Here is a 21,935-nt window from a genome sequence, read left to right as displayed (position 1 = left end):
CATTCTCTTGTTTCTGGTTTCTTTCTTTTTTGTTTTTTAAGTAAATTTATTTATTTATTTTTGGCTGCATTGGGTCCTCATTGCTGCACACAGGCTTTCTCTTGTTGGGGCGAGGAGGGGCTACTCTTCATTGTGGTGTGTGGGCTTCTCATTGGGGTGGCTTGTCTCTGTTGCAGAGCAAAGGCTAGAGGTACGCAGGCTTCAGTAGTTGTGGCTCACAGGCTCTAGAGTGCAGGCTCAGTAGTTGTGGCGCACAGGCTTAGTTGCTTCATGGCATGTGGGATCTTCCCGGACCAGGGCTCGAACCTGTGTCCCCTGCATTGGCAGGCGAATTCTTAACCACTGTACCACCAGGGAAGTCCCTCTTGTTTCTGTTTTAAGAACCTTTTCATTCTGATTATTTCCATTTCCTCCTCTGATATTTTTTTAAAGGGTATTGGAATATTTTAGCATATAGTCAGAGGGCTTTGTGGCTTGATTTTTATATCCTCTTCATTCCATAACTAATCATTCTAGAAAATTGTTTTCGTACTGTTTTGTGTTAAGTAGCTGAAGAATCCTTGGGAGTTAAATTGCTCATTGAGTTTACAAAACTAGCCTCCCTCTTCCTATATCATGGGATTCCAGTCTGTTGGTGGTTTTCCTGAGTCATATGGCCTCAGTACACTGAATTTAATCCTGAACTAACCTGATCTTCTTGGATTTCTTTGGTTTTCTAATTAGATTCCAAAGGTAGTTGGTCATTCAGTCTTATTCTGAAGGTAAATCTGGATATTCTGCAATGACTCTAGATCTGATTCATGATCTAGATGTGAGAGAAGGACACTTATGGCTAGCATATAACTAATCAATTGCCACCCAACAGTCCTTTGTATTTCGCATTTGTTTCATCTCTGCTTTGGTGAATGTGAAATCCATACTCTGCCAGGCGTGTGGCATTGTGCCAACCATAATAGGGATTTACCAAATGTAATTAGACCTGGCTGATACTAATCAGCCCATCATCCAGCATTTGGCAGTATCTCTTAAAGTGTATTTAAGAGAAGTTTCTTTCTAGTCCTGCAGTACATTTCTGGGTTAATTTTTAAAGTTTTTAAAAATCTATTTTGATTATCACCCTTTTGTTCCCTCTAATGGACCTTCTTATTTTCTAAGCTATAAATGATTTATTTTAAAGTTTCTTCTGTACTTGGACTTCCCTGCTGGCGCAGTGGTTAAGAATCTGCCTGCCAGTGCAGGGGACATGGGTTCTATCCCTGGTCCGGGAAGATCCCACATGTCCTGGAACAACTAAGCCTGTGCACCACAACTACTGAGCCTGCGTTCTGGAGCCCGTGAGCCACAATTACTGAGCCCACGCTCCACAATTCCTGAAGCCCGTGTGCTTTAGGGCCTGTGCTCCACAACAAGAGAAGCCACCACAATGAGAAGCCCGCGTGCTGCAATGAAGACCCAACACAACCAAAAAATAAATTAAAAAAAAAAAAAGTTTCTTCTGTACTTACCAGACCTCTTCTGAAGAACTTAGCCTCTGATTGATACAGTATGGGAGTAATGAGTAGATTCTCTTAACTCTTTAATTCAGACTACTTTTCTGAGGAATTGAAAGGAAATATTGAGCTAAAAAAGATAAGAAATAGGAACATAGTGGATTAATATTGCTCTTAGTACCTTTGGCACTCTATTTTCTCTCTCTGTAGCAAAAGCTTCTGAGCAGAATCTCCAGAGGAAAGGTGACATATTGAGGAGATGGTAGAAATTAAAATAATAAAGCATTGGGGAGTGAGAAAGAATAGGTGCAAAAGAATAAATGTGTAGGTTAATGTTTTGGTCACCACAGTTCATTAGTACGGTCTATAGCAGGTAGGTTAAAATTGAATATTAAAAGCATTGTACTGAATTTCTAGTGGATTGTGTGTGTGTGTGTGTGTGTGTGTGTGTGTCTTAAAGAGCTACTATGTTTCTTTTCCTGATTACTGCTTTGTTTAAACATCTTATTGGGCTGTAACTTGCATAATGTATTCAAGAATTCACCCATTTAAAGTATAACTTTAGTGCTTTTTTAACATGTACTTCATTCTTTTTTTTATGACCAAATAATATTCCATCGTATGGATTACATACCATTTTATTTATCCGTTCTTCAGTGTATGGAAATTTAGGTCGTTTCCACTTTCTGGCTATTATGAGTAATGCTGCTATAAATATTTGTGTACAAGTTTTTGTGCAGATATATGTTTTCGTACTTCTTGGATAGATATCTAGGAGTAGAATTGCTGGGTCACATGGTAACTATACTTAACATTTTGAGCATCTCTCAGACTGTTTTCCAAATTGAACCATTTTACATTTCCACCAGCAGTGCATAGGGTTCAAATATCTCCACATCCTGGCCAATACTTATTGTTATCTCCCTTTTTGATTATAGACACCTTAGCAAGTATGAAGAGGTATCTCATTGTGGTTTTGATTTGCATTTCCATAATGGTTTATGACATAGAGCATTTAAATGTGTTTTTTTTTAGCTAATTGGTTTGAACAAGCCTTTTATTAAGGAAGTTGTATTTTGTAATGAAATTAACATTTTTTTCCCCCATGGGAGTCAAAAGCCCAGATTTTAGTCTTGCTTTTTATATCTGTTTAGAGGTTTTTTGACCTTGGATGGGACCTTTATCTTTTAAATGCCTTTAATTTTCTGCCTTAACAGAGTGGTTATAAGGATCAGTTGAAATAAATTAGTGAGAAAAGTTTTTGTCAGCTGGAGGGGATAACCACTCCCTATAACTCATTGTTCTCTGATGATATAATTATTCAGGCAGGGAAGAACATTCATAATGAAGAGCATCATAAAGGAGACCTCTGTGGTTTTGCCTTCTTGCCTTTCTGTCATCTGTAGCACCAACTTGGCCACAAGGAGTTAAGCTAAACTGATGTGAATAGCAGCCTCTTGAGTTGAAGTTAAATTCATTCCTGGAGGATGGTGTAAATGAACTCATTGAAATTATTGCTATAAATTAATAACATTATCTTTCTCATCCACTTACTTGTATACAACATTGGTAGTATGTTTTTCTATACTTTCTTGCAGAACTTACGCTGTCCGTTGAATGAAGAGGTAATTGACCAAGCCAGGAAAATATTCCCTTCAGTGATAAAATACATTGTAGAAATGACTGTATGGGAAGAGGAAAAAGAACTGCCTCCTCAACTCCAGATAAGGTGGGGGATTTTTTAAAAGGGAGAAGTTTTCATGATGGTTATTTATATTGCAAAACGGGTGTTTGAAAAATGTCTTTGTTGTTATTTACTGCTTTAACTATCATTATGAAGATTTTATAGAGAATGGCCTCATTGAAATACTTCCAAAATGCCCATTTATATGAGATGGTCTCTTAAGACACTATACAGAAGTTAAGCCAAAGGAAGAGCCTAATCAGGAGCTTCAGATTTTTAAGAAAACACATTTTGGGGGTCTTGTTCTAAATGATTTACAAGGTCCTAGCAGCCATTCATCCCAGTAGGGAGTAAATTGCCCAGTGTGATACTGGCCTGGACCAACTTCCAGGTTCTCTGAGAGGTTTGTGAACAAAGGTGGGGACTTTGGAATACTGTGTCTCCCTTTAGTCCAAGTCTTTAGCTATTTTCTTGATCAGAAGTTTTGATGGGGGCCACATTCACAGAAAAATAGACGAGATGAAAAGGCAGAGGGCTATGTACCAGATGAAGGAACAAGATAAAACCCCAGAAAAACAACTAAATGAAGTGGAGATAGGCAACCTTCCAGAAAAAGAATTCAGAATAATGATAGTGAAGGTGATCCAAGACCTTGGGAAAAGAATGGAGGCAGAGATCGAGAAGATGCAAGAAATGTTTAACGAAGACCTAGAAGAATTAAAGAACAGATAAAAAGAGATGAACAATACAATAACTGAAATGAAAACTACACTAGAAGGAATCAATAACAGAATAAGTGAGGCAGAAGAACAGATAAGTGACCTGGAAGACAGAATGGTGGAATTCACTGCTGCGGAACAGAATAAAGAAAAAAGAATGAAAAGAAATGAAGACAACCTAAGAGACCTCTGGGACAACATTAAACGCAACAACATTTGCATTATAGGGGTCCCAGAAGGAGAAGAGAGAGAGAAAGGACCCGAGAAAATATTTGAAGAGATTATAGTTGAAAACTTCCCTAACATGGGAAAGGAAAGAGCCACCCAAGTCCAGGAAAGGCAGAGAGTCCCATACAGGATAAACCCAAGGAGAAACACACTGAGACACATAGTAATCAAATTGGCAAAAATTAAAGACAAAGAAAAATTATTGGAAGCAGCAAGGGAAAAACAACAAATAACATACAAGGGAATTCCTATAAGGTTAACAGCTGATTTCTCAGCAGAAACTGTACAAGCCAGAAGGGAGTGGCATGATATACTTAAAGTGATGAAAGGGAAGAACCTACAACCAAGATTACTCTACCCAGCAAGGATCTCATTCACATTTGATGGAGAAATCAAAAGCTTTACAGACAAGCAAAAACTAAGAGAATTCAGCACCACCAAACCAGCTCTACAACAAATGCTAAAGGAACTTTTCTCTAAGTGGGAAACAGAAGCGAAGAAAAGGACCTACAAAAACAAACCCAAAACAATTAAGAAAATGGTCATAGGAACATGCATATCAATAATTACCTTAAATGTGAATGGATTAAATACTACAACCAAAAGACACAGGCTCGCTGAATGGATACAAAAACAAGACCCATACATATGCTGTCTACAAGAACCCACTTCAGACCTAGGGACACATACAGACTGAAAGTGAGGGGATGGAAAAAGATACTCCATGCAAATGGAAATCAAAAGAAAGCTGGAGTAGCAATACTCATATCAGATAAAATAGACTTTAAAATAAAGAATGTTACAAGAGACAAGGAAGGCCACTACATAATGATCAAGGGATCGATCCAAGAAGAAGATATAACAATTATAAATATATATGCATCCAACATAGGAGCACCTCAATACTTAAGGCAACTGCTAACAGCTCTAAAAGAGGAAATCGACAGTAACACAATAATAGTGGGGGATTTTAACACCTCATTAACACCAATGGACAGGCCATTCAAACAGAAAATTAATAAGGAAACCCAAGCTTTAAATGACACAATAGACCAGATAGATTTAATAGACATCCAAAATCATATTAGCAAATTCCATCCAAAAACAGCAGATTACACTTTCTTCTCAAGGGCGCATGGAACATTCTCCAGGATAGATCACATCTTGGGTCACAAATCAAGCCTAAATAAATTTAAGAAAATTGAAATCATATCAAGCATCTTTTCTGACCACAATGCTATGAGATTAGAAATCAGTTACAGGGGAAAAAAACATAAAAAGCACAAACACATGGAGGCTAAACACTACGTTTCTAAATAACCAAGAGATCACTGAGGAAATCAAAGAGGAAATCAAAAAATACCTAGAGACAAGTGACAATGAAAACACGATGATCCAAAACCTATGGGAGGCAGCAAAAGCAGTTCTAAGAGGGAAGTTTATAGCTATACAAGCCTACCTCAAAAACAAGTAACAATCTAACATTACACCTAAAGGAGCTAAAGAAAGAAGAACAAACCAAACCCAAAGTTAGCAGAAGGAAAGAAATCATAAAGATCAGAGCAGAAATAAATGAAATAGAAACAAAGAAAACAGTAGCAAAGATCAATAGAACTAAAAGCTGGTTCTTTGAGAAGATAAACAAAATTGATAAACCATTAGCCAGACTCATCAAGAAAAAGAGGGAGAGGACTCAAATCAATAAAATTAGAAATGACAAAGGAGAAATCACAACTGACATGGCAGAAATACAAAGAATTATAAGAGATTACGACAAACAACTATGCCAATAAAATAGACAACCTAGAAGAAATGGACAAATTCTTAGAAAGGTATAACCTTCCAAAACTGAACCAGGAAGAAATAGAAAATATGAACAGACCAATCACAAGTAATGAAGTTGAAACTGTGATTAAAAATCTTCTAACAAACGTCCAGGACCAGATGGTTTCACACGTGAATTTTGTCAAACATTTAGAGAAGAGCTAACACCCATCCTTCTCAAACTCTTCCAAAAAATAGCAGAGGAAGGAGAGCTCCAAAACTCATTCTGTGAGGCCACCATCACCCTGGTACCAAAACCAGACAAAGATACTACAGAAAAAGAAAATTACAGACCAATATCACTGATGAATATAGATGCAAAAAATCCTCAACAAAATACTAGCAAACAGAATCCAAAAACACATAAAAAGGATCATACACCACGATCAAGTGGGATTTATCCCAGGGATGCAAGGATACTTCAATATATGCAAATTAATCAATGTGATACAGCATATTAGCAAATTGAAGAATAAAAACCATATGATCATCTCAATAGATGCAGAAAAAGCTTGTGACAAAATTCAACACCGATTTATGATAAATACTTTCCAGAAAGTGGGCATAGAGGGAACTACCTCAACATAAGAAAGGCCATATATGACAAACCCAGAGCAAACATCATTCTCAATGGTGAAAAACTGAAAGCATTTCCTCTAAGATGAGGAATGAGACAAGGATGTCCACCCTCACCACTATTATTCAACATAGTTTTGGAAGTCCTAGCCAAGGCAATCAGAGAAGAAAAAGAAATAAAAGCAATACAAATTGGAAAAGAAGAAGTAAAACTGTCACCGTTTGTAGATGACATGATAGTATACATAGAGAATCCTAAAGATGCCACCAGAAAACTATTAGAGCTAATTAATGTATTTGCTAAAGTTGCAGGATACAACATTAATGCACAGAAATCTCTTGCATTCATATACACATCATCCTATACAATGATTTTTCAACATTCCTTCAGATGATGAAAAATCTGAAAGAGAAATTAAGAAACACTCCCATTTACCATTGCAACAAAAAGAATAAAATACCTAGGAATAAACTGACCTAGGGAGACAAAAGACTTGTATGCAGAAAACTATAAGGCACTGTTGAAAGAAATTAAAGATGATACCAACAGATGGAGAGATATTCCATGTTCTTGGATTGGAAGAATCAATACTGTGAAAATGACTATACTACCCAAAGCAATCTACAGATTCAATGCAATCCTTGTAAAATTACCAATGGCATTTTTTACAGAACTAGAACAAAAAACCTTAAATTTTGTATGGAGACACAGAAGACCCCAAATAGCCAAAGCAGTCTTGAGGGGAAAAAAGCAGAGCTGGAGGAATCAGGCTCCCTGACTTCAGACTAGACTACAAAGCTACAGTAGTCAAGACAATATGGTACTGGCACAAAAACAGAAACATAGATCAATGAAACAGGATAGAAAGCCCAGAGATAAACCCATGCACCTATTGTCAACTAATCTATGACAAAGGAGGCAAGGATATACAATGGAGAAAAGAGAGTCTCTTCAATAAGTTGTACTGGGGAAACTGGACAGCTACATGTAAAAGAATGAAATTAGAACACTCCCTAACACCATTACCAAAATTAAACTCAAAATGGATTAGAGACCTAAATGTAAGACTGGACACTGTAAAACTCTTAGAGGAAAACATAGGAAGAACACTCTTTGGTATAAATCACAGCGAGATCTTTTTTGATCCACCTCCTAGAGTAATGGAAATAAAAACAAAAATAAACAAATGGGACCTAATGAAACTTAAAAGCTTTTGCAAAGCAAAGGAAACTACACACAAGTCGAAAAGACAACCCTCAGAATGGGAAAACATACTCGTAGACAAATCAACAGACAAGGGATTAATCTCCAACATATATAAACAGCTCATGAAGCTCAATATTAAAAAAACAAACAACCCAATCAAAAAATGGGCAGAAGACCTAAATAGACATTTCTCCAAAGAGGACATACAGGTGGCTAAGAAGCACATGAAAAGCTGCTCAACATCACTAATCATTAGAGAAATGCAAATCCAAACTACAATGAGGTATCACCTCACACCAGTCAGAATGGGCATCATCAGAAAATCTACAAACAACAAATGCTGGAGAGGGTGTGGAGAAAAGGGGGCCCTCTTGCACTGTTGGTGGGAATGTAAATTGATACAGCCACTATGGATAACAGTATGGAGGTTCATTAAAAAACTGAAAATAGAATTACCATATGACCCAGCAATCCCACTAGTGGGCATATACCCAGAGAAAACCATAATTCAAAAAGACACATGCGCCCCAATGTTCATTGCTGCACTATTTCCAGTAGCCAGCTTATGGAAGCAACCTAAATGCCCATCGACAGACGAATGGATAAAGAAGATGTGGTACCTGTATGCAATGGAATATTACTCAGCTATAAAAAGGAACGAAATTGGGTCATTTGTGGAGACGTGGGTGAATCAAGAGACTGTCATAGAGAGTGAAGTAAGTCAGAAAGAGAAAAACAAATAGGGTATATTAACGCATAACTGTAGAACCTAGAAAAATGATAGAGATGAACCGGTTTGCAGGGCAAAAATAGAGACACAGATGTAGAGAACAAACGTATGGACACCAAGGGGGGAAAGCAGCTGGGAGTGGGGGAATGGTGTGGTGAATTGGGAGATTGGGATTGACATGTATTCACTGATGTGTATAAAATGGATGACTAATAAGAACTTGCTGTATAAAAAATAAAATTTAATTTAAAAACAAAAAAGAAAAAGAAGAAAAAGAAAAAAATATATTTTTATGGGGGTTCCCTTGTGGTGCAGTGGTTAACAATCCACCTGCCAATGCAGGGGACATGGATGTGAGCCCTGGTCCAGGAAGATCCCACATGCCGTGGAGCAACTAAGCCCATGTGCCACAACTACTGAGCCTGCACTTTATTTTTTTTTATTTTTATTTTTTGGTATGCTGGCCTCTCACTGTTGTGGCCTCTCCCGTTGCGGAGCACAGGCTCCGGATGCGCAGGCTCAGCGGCCACGGCTCAGGGGCCAGCCGCTCCACGGCACGTGGGATCTTCCCAGACCGGGGCATGAACCCATGTCCCCTGCATCGGCAGGTGGACTCTCAACCACTGCGCCACCAGGGAAGCCCTGAGCCTGCAGTTGAGATCCCATGTTCCACAACTACTGAAGCCCGTGCGCCTAGAGCCCATGCACTGGAACAAGAGAAGCCAACGCAATGAGAAGCCTGCACACTGCACCAAAGACCCAACGCAGCCAAATTAATTAATTAAAAAAAATTTTAAATATTTGATGGTAGGAATAAGGAAATAGCCCTTTGCCCTGTGCTTTGGGATCTAGATTTATTTCAGGTGTAGGGATTTAACAGTTTTTTGTGTTTTTTTTTCGGTACGCGGGCCTCTCACTGTTGTGGACTCTCACGTTGCGGAGCACAGGCTCCGGACGTGCAGGCTCAGCGGCCATGGCTCACGGGCCCAGCCGCTCCGCGGCATGTGGGATCTTTCCAGACTAGGGCATGAACCCATGTCCCCTGCATCAGCAGGCGGACTCTCAACCACTTCGCCACCAGGGAAGCCCCAACAGTTATTTTTTTAAAAATTTATTTATTATTTATTTTTGTCTGCATTGGGTCTTCGTTGCCACCCGCGGGCTTTCTCCAGTCACAGCGAGCAGGGGCTGCTCTTCGTTGAGGTGCACGGGGGCTGCTCTTCATTGTGGTGCATGGGCTTCTCATTGCAGTGGCTTGTCTTTGTTGCGGAGCACAGACTCTAGACGCATGGGCTTCAGTAGTTGTGGCTTGCGGACTCTGTAGTTGTGGCTCGTGGGTTCTAGAGCGCAGCCTCAGTAGTTGTGGCACACGGGCTTAGTTGCTCTGTGGCATGTGGGATCTTCCCGTACCAGGGCTCGAACCCATGTCCCCTGCATTGGCAGGCAGATTCTTAACCACTGCGCCACAAGGTAATTCCCTTAACAGTTTTTTTTAGCTAAAACCCAGCAATTTCTAACAACCATATGTCTTTTAGTGACAGTAATATTTGCTCTTAATTTACAAATGCAAAAGAGAATTCTAGACCTGATATGAAATACAGTTTGGGGCTTGTAGGAATTTTTCTACCTGAGTAATATTAGGAGTTTCACAAACCTAAGTACAGTTTTTTTAGTTTATTGGGTGTATTTGTATTATTCTATGAGAGAGAATTAAGAATTTCAATTTTTAAAAACATTAAATGTATTGTTTTGACTTTTGCTGGGCCATAAACTGTTTATAAAAATAATGATCATCAGAGATTGTGTCCACAAAGGTTTTAATTTCAGATATTTTGATAGCATCAGTTAAATGCTTTAAGAAACTTTGTGTTGGTAAACATAATACTAGCAATATGCCTGTCTAAAAAGGGTGGGTTGCTTGAGTGTGGTCATGTATGTAGACTGCACTGGACTTCAAATTCACAGATCTGAGTTCTAATTCTCACTGCTTATTGGCTTTGGGACCATAGAGAAGTCTTTTCGAGCCTCTATTTCCTAAGGTATAAGAGGCCTGAGAAAAGCTGCCTCTTAGAGTTATGAGGATCAATTGAGTATTTAGTGAAAGGTTATTATAAACTGTTTAAAACTGATAATAACTTCTGACATTTGTGTAGCCCATGACAGCCATTTTCACGTATTTTATAAGATCCTCACACCACTCTCAAATGTAGATATTATACTCTTCTTAGAGGTGGAAAAGCTACTGTCATCTCAGCAAGATTAAATGCTTAAGTGATTTGTCTAAGGCCTCTCAGTCAAATGGTAGTTCTGGCACTTTAAATCTATATACCTTTTTTAAAAAAACTTAAATGTGCTATAAAACCAGTATCACTTAAAATAAATAGAAGGTAAAAACAGAAATAAGTTAAATAAAAACTAAATGTTAATAAAATCTGTCTGTCGTTGCCTGCTTGAAGGTTCTGAGCCTGAGGCCTGTCTCCTTTTGTCAAAGTGGGAGATTAGCAAGATTTAAGAATGGTGTTAAAGACATACTGCCACTTACTGAGAATAATATTTTAATTCTGAAAGTTAGAAAAATTGGGGGACAAACATCGAAAAGGTAATACTTTTGTCAGGGTTTTTAAATTTTATGGCACTGTACCACTTAAAATCACCTCCTATAGTAGTATTACAGAGGTACTTTCCCATACGTAGGAAACTACATGGTGCTGCTTCATCACATGGCATATATTATTTTAGCCTGTATTTCATGTTTTCCTTTGTTTATTTGTTGCAGTGTCTGAATATATATCTTTTTTTTAAAACAGAGAGAAAAATGATAGCTACTACTGTGTCCTTTTCAATGATGAACACCATTCATATGACCATGTCATATACAGTCTACAAAGAGCTCTTGACTGTGAGCTCGCAGAGGCACAGTTGCACACCACTGCCATAGACAAAGAGGTTCGTGAGTGTCATTTGAATTATTATGCTGTCTTCATCAGCTTCCTGGAAATTGGGTGTTGACTGGCCCTTGCCAAGTGCCTTAGTATTGTGTTAGGTACAACCACCCTCTTCATTTATCCTTTATAGCCTAAGTAAATTGGTTGAAACTTGATTTTTCTGTGTGTGTTTAACAGTTTAAGATGACTAATTTTCCTCTTTTGTTCTAAATAATTAGAAAGTTACTGAATATACTTGGCAAAGAGTAGTTAAGAATGTCAGCTCGGGCTTCCCTGGTGGCGCAGTGGTTGAGAGTCTGCCTGCCGATGCAGGGGACGCAGGTTCGTGCCCCGGTCCAGGAAGATCCCACATACCGCGGAGCGGCTGGGCCTGTGAGCCATGGCCGCTGAGCCTGTGCATCCGGAGGCTGTGCTCCGCAATGGGAGGGGCCACAACAGTGAGAGGCCCGTGTACCGCCAAAAAAAAAAAAAAGAATGTCAGCTCAACCTCAGTCTGTTTCTATAATTATTGAATGAATGAATAAATGCATGAATTATGAGAAGTTGGTTAGTTAACATCATCTATTAAAACTATTTTTAGAATAATATTGATAACATGGCTCAACTTTTATTTAACACCCATCCAAAGCAAAATGTGTTCTTCGGGTATGCAGAAGGAACATTAACCTAATCCCTACCCTCAAGAGGAGGGTAAGATGGTAGAAGAAACATCATGGCACTAGTAATTAGCATTGTGATTCTAGGACTTGAGGAATCAATATCCTGGCCATACCTCTAACCCACTAGTGGACCAAAAGTGTGATATGGAACACATGATGAAGAATTTTAAGTTTACTCATGAAAACTATCTAAGACATATAATAGGAGTTTAGTAAACCTAACTTATTATTATCTGATAGAAATAGAATATACTACAATAAGTAAATAATTGACATTCTTGCCAAGCAGGAAATCTAGAATCCTAAAGTATAGATACTCTCCACTAGTGGTATTGAAAGTTCTGAAGCTACATAAAGCTGCTAAACATTTATGTTTATCTTCTAGGTATTGTCAATCTTAGGACTTTTAGACAGTCAACAAATGATTGATAATTAAGAGCTTATTGGGTCTTTGGGCTTTATATTACTTATTGATTGGGATTGTCAATCTACTACCACCTAATTCTCATGTTTGTCTATAATTAGGGCCGTCGGGCTGTTAAAGCAGGTGCTTTTGCTGCTTGCCAGGAAGCAAAGGAAGATATAAAGGTAATTTTCTGAATTAGAGTCAAAGAGAGAATTTTAAGAGGAATGCACATTACAAGAGCCCAAGTAAAACAATTATATTGTTGAAGTGGTTTGACATCCTAAGTAAAGATAAGATTGGAACATTTAGACCCAGAGATTTGGAACTGCAACAGTTATATGATTTCTTTTTTTGAAGAGTAGATTACTTAGTTACAACAAAAATTTTAAAACTAGTTTGTTTTTAATATTCCTTTCATTTCTAGAGTCATTCAGAAAATGTCTCTCAACATCCACTTCATGTAGAAGTATTACACTCTGAGGTTATGGCTCATCAGAAATTTGCTTTGCGTCTGGGGTCCTGGATGAATAAAATTATGAGCTATTCAAGTAAGTATATAGCCTATTTTTCTTATTTTTCATAAACTATTGTCTTTTTAAATAGCCACAAATGTCATTGAGTATAAAATAAAATGGTTTTTGTTTGTTTTTATACATTTTGCTTATTTTCAGGATTGCATTTCAGCTGCTGTGAATAATGTTTCATTGGCTCTTGATTCTTTGATATTGACAGAATAATTCTTGATATCAAGTGTAGGATGATTACTGTTAGTCTTTTCATATGTTATTATAGGAAATGTACTTTTGGGAGAAAATACTTTAAGAATAAAAATTATATGACTTTTTTTGTTTGTAGGTGACTTCAGACAGATCTTTTGCCAAGCATGCCTTAGAGAAGAACCTGGCTCTGAGAATCCCTGTCTCATAAGCAGGTTAATGCTTTGGGATGCAAAGCTTTATAAAGGTAGGTAGATCTTTACTTGTGCTTCTTGCCATGAAGCAGAGGAATATTAAGACCTTAAAGTGGAGTTTAATCTCTTTTGTTTATTAAATCAGTGAACTTGATAAGATATTATACTTTGAAGGTGAGGTTAACCAATCTATGTATTCTGTGTTAAAACCCCGGGATATTGCCTTTTAATTATAGTGCCTTTTCATTTACTCAGAACCAGTAAAAAGAGTATGTATGCATTCATGCAGTAGTGCCATTATAAAAGCTATGTTAATTTTCATTTTTAAAATTTAAATGAAGAACCAAAAGTAAAAGGTGAGAGAAAGGTTAAAGGGGATGGAGAAGGGAAAGTACAGAGTAAGAATAGTCTTTAGTGAAACAGAATGAAAAGGAATGGAGAAAGGTGGGAGAAGTAGGATGAAGTAAGGTACAGGAGTGAGAGGGGTACAGAAAAAGAGGGGAAAGGCATTACATGTATGTATTTTAAATTCTAGCTATTAAATATTAATGCAATAAATGCCACTAACATTTGAGTCCTTGAGGTCTATTAGCATGTGAAATATTTTTATAATATTCTGCCACTACTAATAGCTGGAATGTTTTTTTTGCCTTGGTGATACTCCTCCCACCTCCCTAAAATATGATGTATAGGTGCCCGTAAGATCCTTCACGAATTGATCTTCAGCAGTTTTTTTATGGAGATGGAATACAAAAAATTCTTTGCTATGGAATTTGTGAAGGTAATTGCTCTTTATAAATAGATATCAATAAATAGAAATAGAAAACCATTTTTGTAAGTGAAATAATGGAAACAAAGGGGATAATTATGAAGTAAGAATTTAATTTTATAGTTCATTTCTTTGTCAAAAAGTTCATTTATTTTCACGTTTGGTAGTATGGAAACAGTAGTCTGAGAGAGGAGATAGGTGGAAAATGACCTATTGTTTGCCTAGAAAAAGCAGTAGGAAGTTATCACATTCATGAATACATTTATCTTTTCTAATCATTTGTTAGTAAAATTATAACAAGAGCAGTGACTAGCTGAAAGGCATAGCAGGGAAAAGGAACAGATATACATGCTAAAAGGAGGCAGATATCTGATGGGCAAGAGTTATACTTAACTATTTGAGGCTAGAATATAAAGATAAATCTTATAGCTTTTTAATATTGTTTTATTGATCTATTGTATATCCCTTATATTGTTATATTTTTTGTCTCTCTCTCTCTCAAGTTAGACTAGTTAGAACATGTACTTCTTTAACCTTCTGCTTTGCCTTATACAGAGGTATCCAGTAAATACTTGTTAGTTTACTCTGATTTTGAGTGGCAGGAAATTCTGTAAAACTTAGGACAGAGGTAGACCCAGGATGGAATTGGAAGCAGAGAGTGAAATAATGATTGTCATAGGCAAATGATACTATGGGATAAGATACCTGCACTTCCTGGATTTTATAAGTAGATTGTTAAAAGCAACTAAGACATTTGGTTTCTTTAAAGGTGATGACAACTCAAATTATCAACTCTATTCTTCTAAAACTCATTAGAGATAGAATATTGGACCATATCTGTGATCTGAAATGAAGTTTTTTCCTTATACAACAGCAGTTCTCCCTCCTTATATGATGTTTTTCTGTATACCATGGTTACCTCTTAAACTTTGTATGAATTCTAATGGTTGAAATTAAATATGTAGGTCAGGGATCTAACACTGTGCTTACATATAATAGATGCTTGATGCATGACTGGATGTATTATTATTTTTGTTCTCCCAAGATATCAGGATTGATTTTCAGCTGGTATGCACCAGTATGTATAAGAAGTTATGTACAGCCAGCATCCATTCTGTTTAAGGCTGGGTTGAATCTGATGGTTGGTTTTCTGGGTCATATCAGCTTTTAAATACTTTCAATATAGTCCCTGCCCTATTCCATTGGGGTAAAATCTGCTAAAAATTGCCCCAGATTCTGTTTGAGAAAGTATATACTACACCTTTGCAGTCCTCTGTGATTTTTACGTGTGTGTGTGTGTGTGTGTGTGTGTGTGTGTGTGTGTTTGTTGTGTTTTTTAAAAATAGTTCTCAGTATCCAACTATGCTAGTTTGGGTAGCTGAATTCATATTCAGTCTTTTGTTATTCTCTAGTAAATTTTTGTTGACCATAGTATCTCCCCTTAATAAATAGGAGTTATACTACTTGCCATTTTATACATAGGAACAAATATAGCAGCTGTTAAAATTGGGATTTTAAAAGTTTTCAGTACTTATTTATAATTGCTTCTCCACTTATTGTTTTATCTTCCAGTATTATAAGCAGCTACAGAAAGACTATATCAGTGATGATCATGACAGAAGTATCTCTATAACCGCACTCTCAGTTCAGATGTTTACTGTTCCTACTTTGGTATGTATTAATTAGTCTTGGCAATCTTTCTAAGTAATATTTATTTTATTATTTAAGAATTTTAGTTAGTGTTGAATTGAATTAAAACAATTTCTGAGTCACTATGCTGGTCTAATTACACGTGGAAAATTGAATAATGCTTCAGTGGTATCTGCACGTGAAAATGCTTTAATGATACCCAAGGGCTAGGTAATTTGTGGAGTGGGAGTGATGGCACTACCTTGGTCCAAAAGTGCTTATTCCTGCAGGTGAAACCTAGGGATGGTTTCTCAGTGTCTAGAGTAACTTAGGAACAGTGCCTTTTTAATACCAAAAATTTTTTTGTGTGCTATTCTCTTGTTCTTTAGGTTTTTTTTTTTTTAAATCATTGTGAGGGTGGGGGAATAGAGTAAGACAAAACAAAACAGGAGGAGAGTATAACTGTTGAGCATTTGCATGAGATGGAGCTGCATAGGCCTGGGAGGAGGAGGGTGGAGGATTCTGCTTCCTTTTTATCCTGCTACTTTTCCTGTTTCTTCTGGAAAGTTCCTACTTTCTCTTTTCAAAGGCCAGAGAAAAGAATGGGGAAGAGAAATTGGATTGCGCTTAAGGGGGAGATGTCAGAATAGAAAATATATATGACAGAAGCCTGAAGTATATCTGTTTGTTCTGCTTTGCTCACTGTGTGATTAACAGTGGTAAACATTCATGTAAATGAATGTTACACAGATACTGTGTAACCTGTGTAATGGGCTTGGGGTGTTCAGACAGGTGTTTTCTAGTTGCTGAGGAGTAGGGAATTTTTACTTTTAGAAAATAATTTCTCAGAAATTGCTATCCTGTGAGACTAAGGAGTATGTTTGATGCTCAACAAACATTTATTCAAAATGATTTACCAACCAAATGAATAAATAAGTAAAGTCCATACTATAATGAGTTAATACTAAAGACAATATTCTTCACATGTTCTGCAGGCTCGACATCTTATTGAAGAGCAAAATGTTATCTCTGTCATCACTGAAACTCTGCTGGAAGTTTTGCCTGAGTACTTGGATAGGAACAATAAATTCAACTTCCAGGGTTATAGCCAGGACAAATTGGGAAGAGTATATGCAGTAATATGTGATCTAAAGTAAGTTGTTCGAGTAAAAAGGTGAGGGTACCTGTTAAACACAGTTGTGTTTATTCTGTCCTATATATAAACATCTGATCCTTTTGGTTATCTTGGAATCTTTATAATGATGGCAAGGACAAAGAACTGTTACTGTGATGTCAATAAATGTTTTAAGTGAAGGCTTCTTATAGAGTTAAAATCAGGTCAGTAAAGAAGGTACTGAGGAAGGGCCTCTCACAGGAACTTAGGGTCTCTTGGGGTCACCAAATGAATCTCCATCATGGTCACCATGCCTTCCACTCACTTCCACTCATGTATTTTGGTTCTGCCCCTCTTGCATAGTCTCTTTGTGCTTAGTTTCAGATGATCTTGTTGATGTGAATTTTTTTAACTCCTTTTTCATACATATGACCAAGTATTCATCAGGGGTTTCTTAAGTTTTTCTCCCTGAAGAAATGGAGTTTCCTTTTAAAGTAAAGTTGGAATCATATGATAGGTCATATTTGGGATCATTGGACCTAAAAGGAAATAAATTTCTAATTTTTTTAGAAATAGATGGTGACTACTATAAGGATTATGCTGTATAAAGTATTCAATAAATCATAAACTTAATTATTTTAAGAATATATTAAGACAAAATGTTTCATTTAGTTCACTATTAAAAAAAGAGCTCTAAGATATATATGATTACTTATTCTAGTCCCTACGTGAATAAAATCATTCTAATTTTGTCCACTTCTTCTAGTGACCATGTAAAGTATAGAGAGCTGGAAACAAGTTTCTAAACCAACCTAGAAATAGTTTACTCTAGTTAGAAAAATACATTTGACAGATTTCTGGAACTATGCATTGGATCCTTGATATTACTCAGAAAAATGTTTCCAGACCCTTTCAAATTCTGCAATTTCTAAACATGATTATGACATGTAATTCTTTCTTTAAAGTTCAGTAAATAGTTATGTTATATCTTCAGTACAAGTTGAGATGGTGATGAGTTCAGTAGTGAATTGCCATTTAGCCAGTGTGATTCACAAATTATGCATAATTTACAATATGCAAAACAAACAAAAAATATACAAAAACTCCAAATGGCAGTACTTAAAGTTTAGTGTTAAATCAGTGTATTTATCATTCCTTTGGTCTACTGTATAGGAAAAATCTCTTTCTGTGGTTCTCATTACTCTGAAGTATTCTTATAACAGAGTTATTTTTCTATCCAGAGAAGTGCATAATCACATCATTGTTTTGTCTTATTTTATTTTGTGGATCTCTGACTATAATTATTCTCTGTGGTAAATAATTTAGAGTTAATGCATCCCTAGATACTTACCCCTATGGTAAAACTTTAGGGTCCCTGGTTGGGAAGGTAATTTTAAAGTTTTCCCACTCATCTGATGCTCACAACTGCTCTCCTACATCCTTACATAAGTAGAGATATCTCTAATGACAAGGAGAAGGGAAAATTAATGTCTTTTGAGGACCTGATATGCAGATATTGTGTTAGACTTCTCGTGTAATTCACTCTCACAAGGGTCCTGTGTTATTTATTAGTAACTGCTATGTGCTAAGAAGCTTTACTTATTTTACTTCATTTTATTCTTGCAACATTCTCATAAGGTAGGTGATATCTTTATTTGTAGATTATAATTATTTGCCTAAGGTCACAAAACTAGTAAGTGGCAGAATTTGGATTTGAGCCTAACGCTATTTATCTGTAATACTCATGTTCCTTTCACTACATTATGTAGCTTCACAGACTACATAAACAACAACAAAGCCTTCTCTGAAACCTGGCCTAAAGCACCAATCAGATATACCCTTCATTTAACAAATAATTACTGAACCCCATTTCTCAGTCTCTCATTGTAGAAATTTTGTAGTCATTCTTATTATTTCCTCATATACTTACTCATTCACCACTTCTTCCTGAAGCCCTGCTTATTTTTAAATCAGTTAGAAATAACCACAAATACTTAATGCCTTTTAACTGTTTCTAGAATAAAGTACAGATTCTTCCAGAATTTGTAGCTCTTCATAGTCTCACTTTATATACTACTTATCTGACTGTACCTCAGCATGAAATAAGTTTATTGGTCCTAGCAGAAGCTCTGTTCAGCCTGCCTCAGGAAATTTTCATTCTCTCAAAGCAGTGCATTCTAACCCTTGAGTAGCCCCTTCCAACTTTTAGAAAGTTTATTTTATATTGAAATCTGTCTTTGTAGCTTTCATTATGTGGCTCTAGCTCACCCTTTGTCCATTCAGAGCAACTCCGTGCTCATTTAACTTGACGTATTTGAAGACAGCAGGCATATCTGACAACTCTTTTTTATGTTAAGTTGCATCATTTTCTTTAAATATACCCATTTCATATTTAAAATTCCTTCTACATTATTGTCCTTCTCTACTGAAGCTGTTTTAGTTGACTGTGTACCACTTAAGGTATATGCCAAGAAATGAACACAGTACTCTGAGGTCTGTGTAGTAGAAGGAAGGGATTATTACCTCTCTCATTCTAAATAAATACACCTGTATTAATTTAGTTTCATTTGTCACTCACTCTATGGAAGGTATCTGTTGGGATATTATGGAAATGAAACTTAGAAAAGAGATGCAGTTGAACCTTGGTTCTGTTAAGTGAATATTGTCCTTTTATTACTCTAACTTATTCCTTCCTTTTTCTGAAAAGTATAGCATATTCTCAATGCAAGTCACCCTCTTCCTCTCCTACTCTGTCCCACCCTCTCCTTCCACTGCTTTTACCACCTATTTTTATCTGCAGACTGCTTTTCTTTTCCTTTCCTTCCTTACTCTTTCCTTTCTTCCTATCTCTTACATCTTCTTTACTTCCTAGGTCTCCTACAGGGGTCAGGCATGAACTATGTGAAACTAGAAATGTAAATTTTCTTCTCTAGATCAGTGCTTCTCAAATATTAATATGAATGCAAATCTTTATGGGAGCTTGTTAAAATGCAGATTATTACTCAGTAGATTCTGCATTTCTAAAGATTCAGTTGATGCTGATGCTTCTGGTTTGTGAACCAACCTTTTGAGTAGCAGTGCTCTAGAAAACAGCCAAACTTTGATGCCATTTGTTCATTGTGGTAGAGTTTAAACTTTAGTCTTTTTTACTTTAAAAGGAAGATTTAGAATGTAATTAGTATATTTCAAAGTTATTTCTTTGATAAAGTCCTGATGATTGTTTTTTTTTTGTTTTTTGTTTTGCGGTACGCCGGCCTCTCACTGTTGTGGCCTCTCCCGTTGCGGAGCACAGGCTCCGGACGCGCAGGCTCAGTGGCCATGGCTCACGGGCCCAGCCGCTCCGCGGCATGTGGGATCCTCCCGGACCGGGGCACGAACCCATGTCCCCTGCATCAGCAGGCGGACACTCATCCACTGCGCCACCAGGGAAGCCCCTGATGATTGTATTTTAACTTTCAACATATTAATGGGTATTTAAAGAAAGGGAAAATGAAACCACAATCCTTACTATCTTTATGAATAAAACTAATTTTTCCTCCATCTTTTTGCCATGTCTTTTATGTTCAGCATTACTTCCTTTGTGCCCTTTTTTTGGGAGCTTAACATTGGATTACAGTGTCCAGTATACATATCTGTTTTCCCATCTGCACTTTGAACCTCAAGGGTAGGGTGTCTGGTTCGTGTTTATGTTCCTGATACCTGGTGTGTAATAGGAATTGATTTTGGTTGACTGAGTGCAAAATAATTTTTAACAATTGTTAATGATTCCTTCCTGAGAAGTTATTTTGTGATAAACCATGTTCCCACTGGATATGAAAACAGCCATTGTCTTTACAGCCAAAAGAAGTATTGGTCTTGTAAATTATAGGCTAAAATGGGTCTGTTTATCTTATGAAACAAATACATTCTGATATGTAAGCCACGATGACATAGGTGCTTATATCCTTCTTCTGGGTTCTGGGCGAAGAAAGCCTGGAGGTAGGAAGTCTGTTCCAAATTTCCTGATCCACCAGCGGTAGTATATCTATGGTACTGAAATCAGGTAGCAGGAATGAATGGCTCTGGGAACCAGTGCAGAATAGTCACACAAAGTTGTACAAATCTTTAGTCATTACATACTGAGCAGCAGTAACAAAGGTATTGAATCCTCAGGCCAAACTACTATAATTCTCATGACTGCATGCTTTAGGGGAAAATGTGTGTCATTTTAATGCACAAAAATATTTTATAACTTACAAAATATTCTGAAATAGTTTGCACAACCAGCATACATCATGCACATGTAGTTTTGACATGCATTTTGAGGCTGAAGGGATTTCAACTGGTCCTTTGGGTGAAGGGTATGAACAGTTCTAGAAAATTTGTACTGTGGTTGTCCAGCTGTGACAGGCTAGATTCACTTAATCAGACTAACTTTTGAGTGGAGAAGTCAGGCTTAGCTTTGACATCTGCCTCTCATAGGTAGAGCATTCACATTTTGCTGGTGTAATTCTAGCACTGCCTAGAGTTATAAGAAATTAGAATTCATAATTTTGATGAATCAACATTATCTATAGCCCTGAGAACCTTAAAATTATCCCAAAATAGGAAAGTGAAATGTTTCTTTGTCTCTTGAAATGATAGGTATATCCTGATCAGCAAGCCTGCAGTGTGGACGGAAAGATTAAGAATGCAGTTCCTTGAAGGCTTTAGATCTTTTTTGAAGATTCTTACCTGTATGCAGGTATGATAGTTCTTCTGTACATCAGTAAGATAAATTTATTTAAAAAAATTTAACCCCAATCTTTAATGTTTTGTTTTGTTTTGAGCAAATTATGTTTTTTATTTGAGAAAGGATAAATCTAGCAAAATAGAAGTAAAATTTAAACACTGCCTCACTGATTCTGCTTTAATAGATCTTTCTGAATAGCTTAGTTAACTGCAGTTGTTACTATTAATGTTTATTTATGCTTACCATGTGATAACTGTAGTAAGCACTTTCATGCATTTTCTTTTGAGCTTCATAGCAATCTTATGAGGTAGTTACTATTATTATCCCCCTTTTA

The 21,935-nt window shown here is 36.7% G+C and overlaps 1 protein-coding gene across 7 annotated transcripts in view; it reads left to right on the top strand.

Moving 5' to 3' along the window:
- Positions 1-21,935, top strand: part of UBR1 (ubiquitin protein ligase E3 component n-recognin 1) — a 166,798-nt gene that overhangs the window by 62,988 nt on the left and 81,875 nt on the right. For all 7 annotated transcript variants that reach the window (XM_073800837.1, XM_019935371.3, XM_019935370.3 and 4 more), the window contains 9 exons: positions 3,089-3,219; positions 11,266-11,404; positions 12,588-12,650; positions 12,893-13,016; positions 13,324-13,431; positions 14,071-14,159; positions 15,720-15,818; positions 16,772-16,929; positions 21,514-21,613. In XM_073800837.1, the coding sequence (XP_073656938.1) occupies positions 3,089-3,219; positions 11,266-11,404; positions 12,588-12,650; positions 12,893-13,016; positions 13,324-13,431; positions 14,071-14,159; positions 15,720-15,818; positions 16,772-16,929; positions 21,514-21,613 (1,011 nt within the window). The remainder of the gene's footprint in view (positions 1-3,088; positions 3,220-11,265; positions 11,405-12,587; positions 12,651-12,892; positions 13,017-13,323; positions 13,432-14,070; positions 14,160-15,719; positions 15,819-16,771; positions 16,930-21,513; positions 21,614-21,935) is intronic.

This window comes from Tursiops truncatus, chromosome 2 (assembly GCF_011762595.2).
Source record: "Tursiops truncatus isolate mTurTru1 chromosome 2, mTurTru1.mat.Y, whole genome shotgun sequence".
Taxonomy (NCBI): Eukaryota; Metazoa; Chordata; class Mammalia; order Artiodactyla; family Delphinidae; genus Tursiops; species Tursiops truncatus.
The sequence above is the reverse complement of the archived record's forward strand: the minus strand, read 5'-3'. Positions and strand labels throughout refer to the sequence as shown.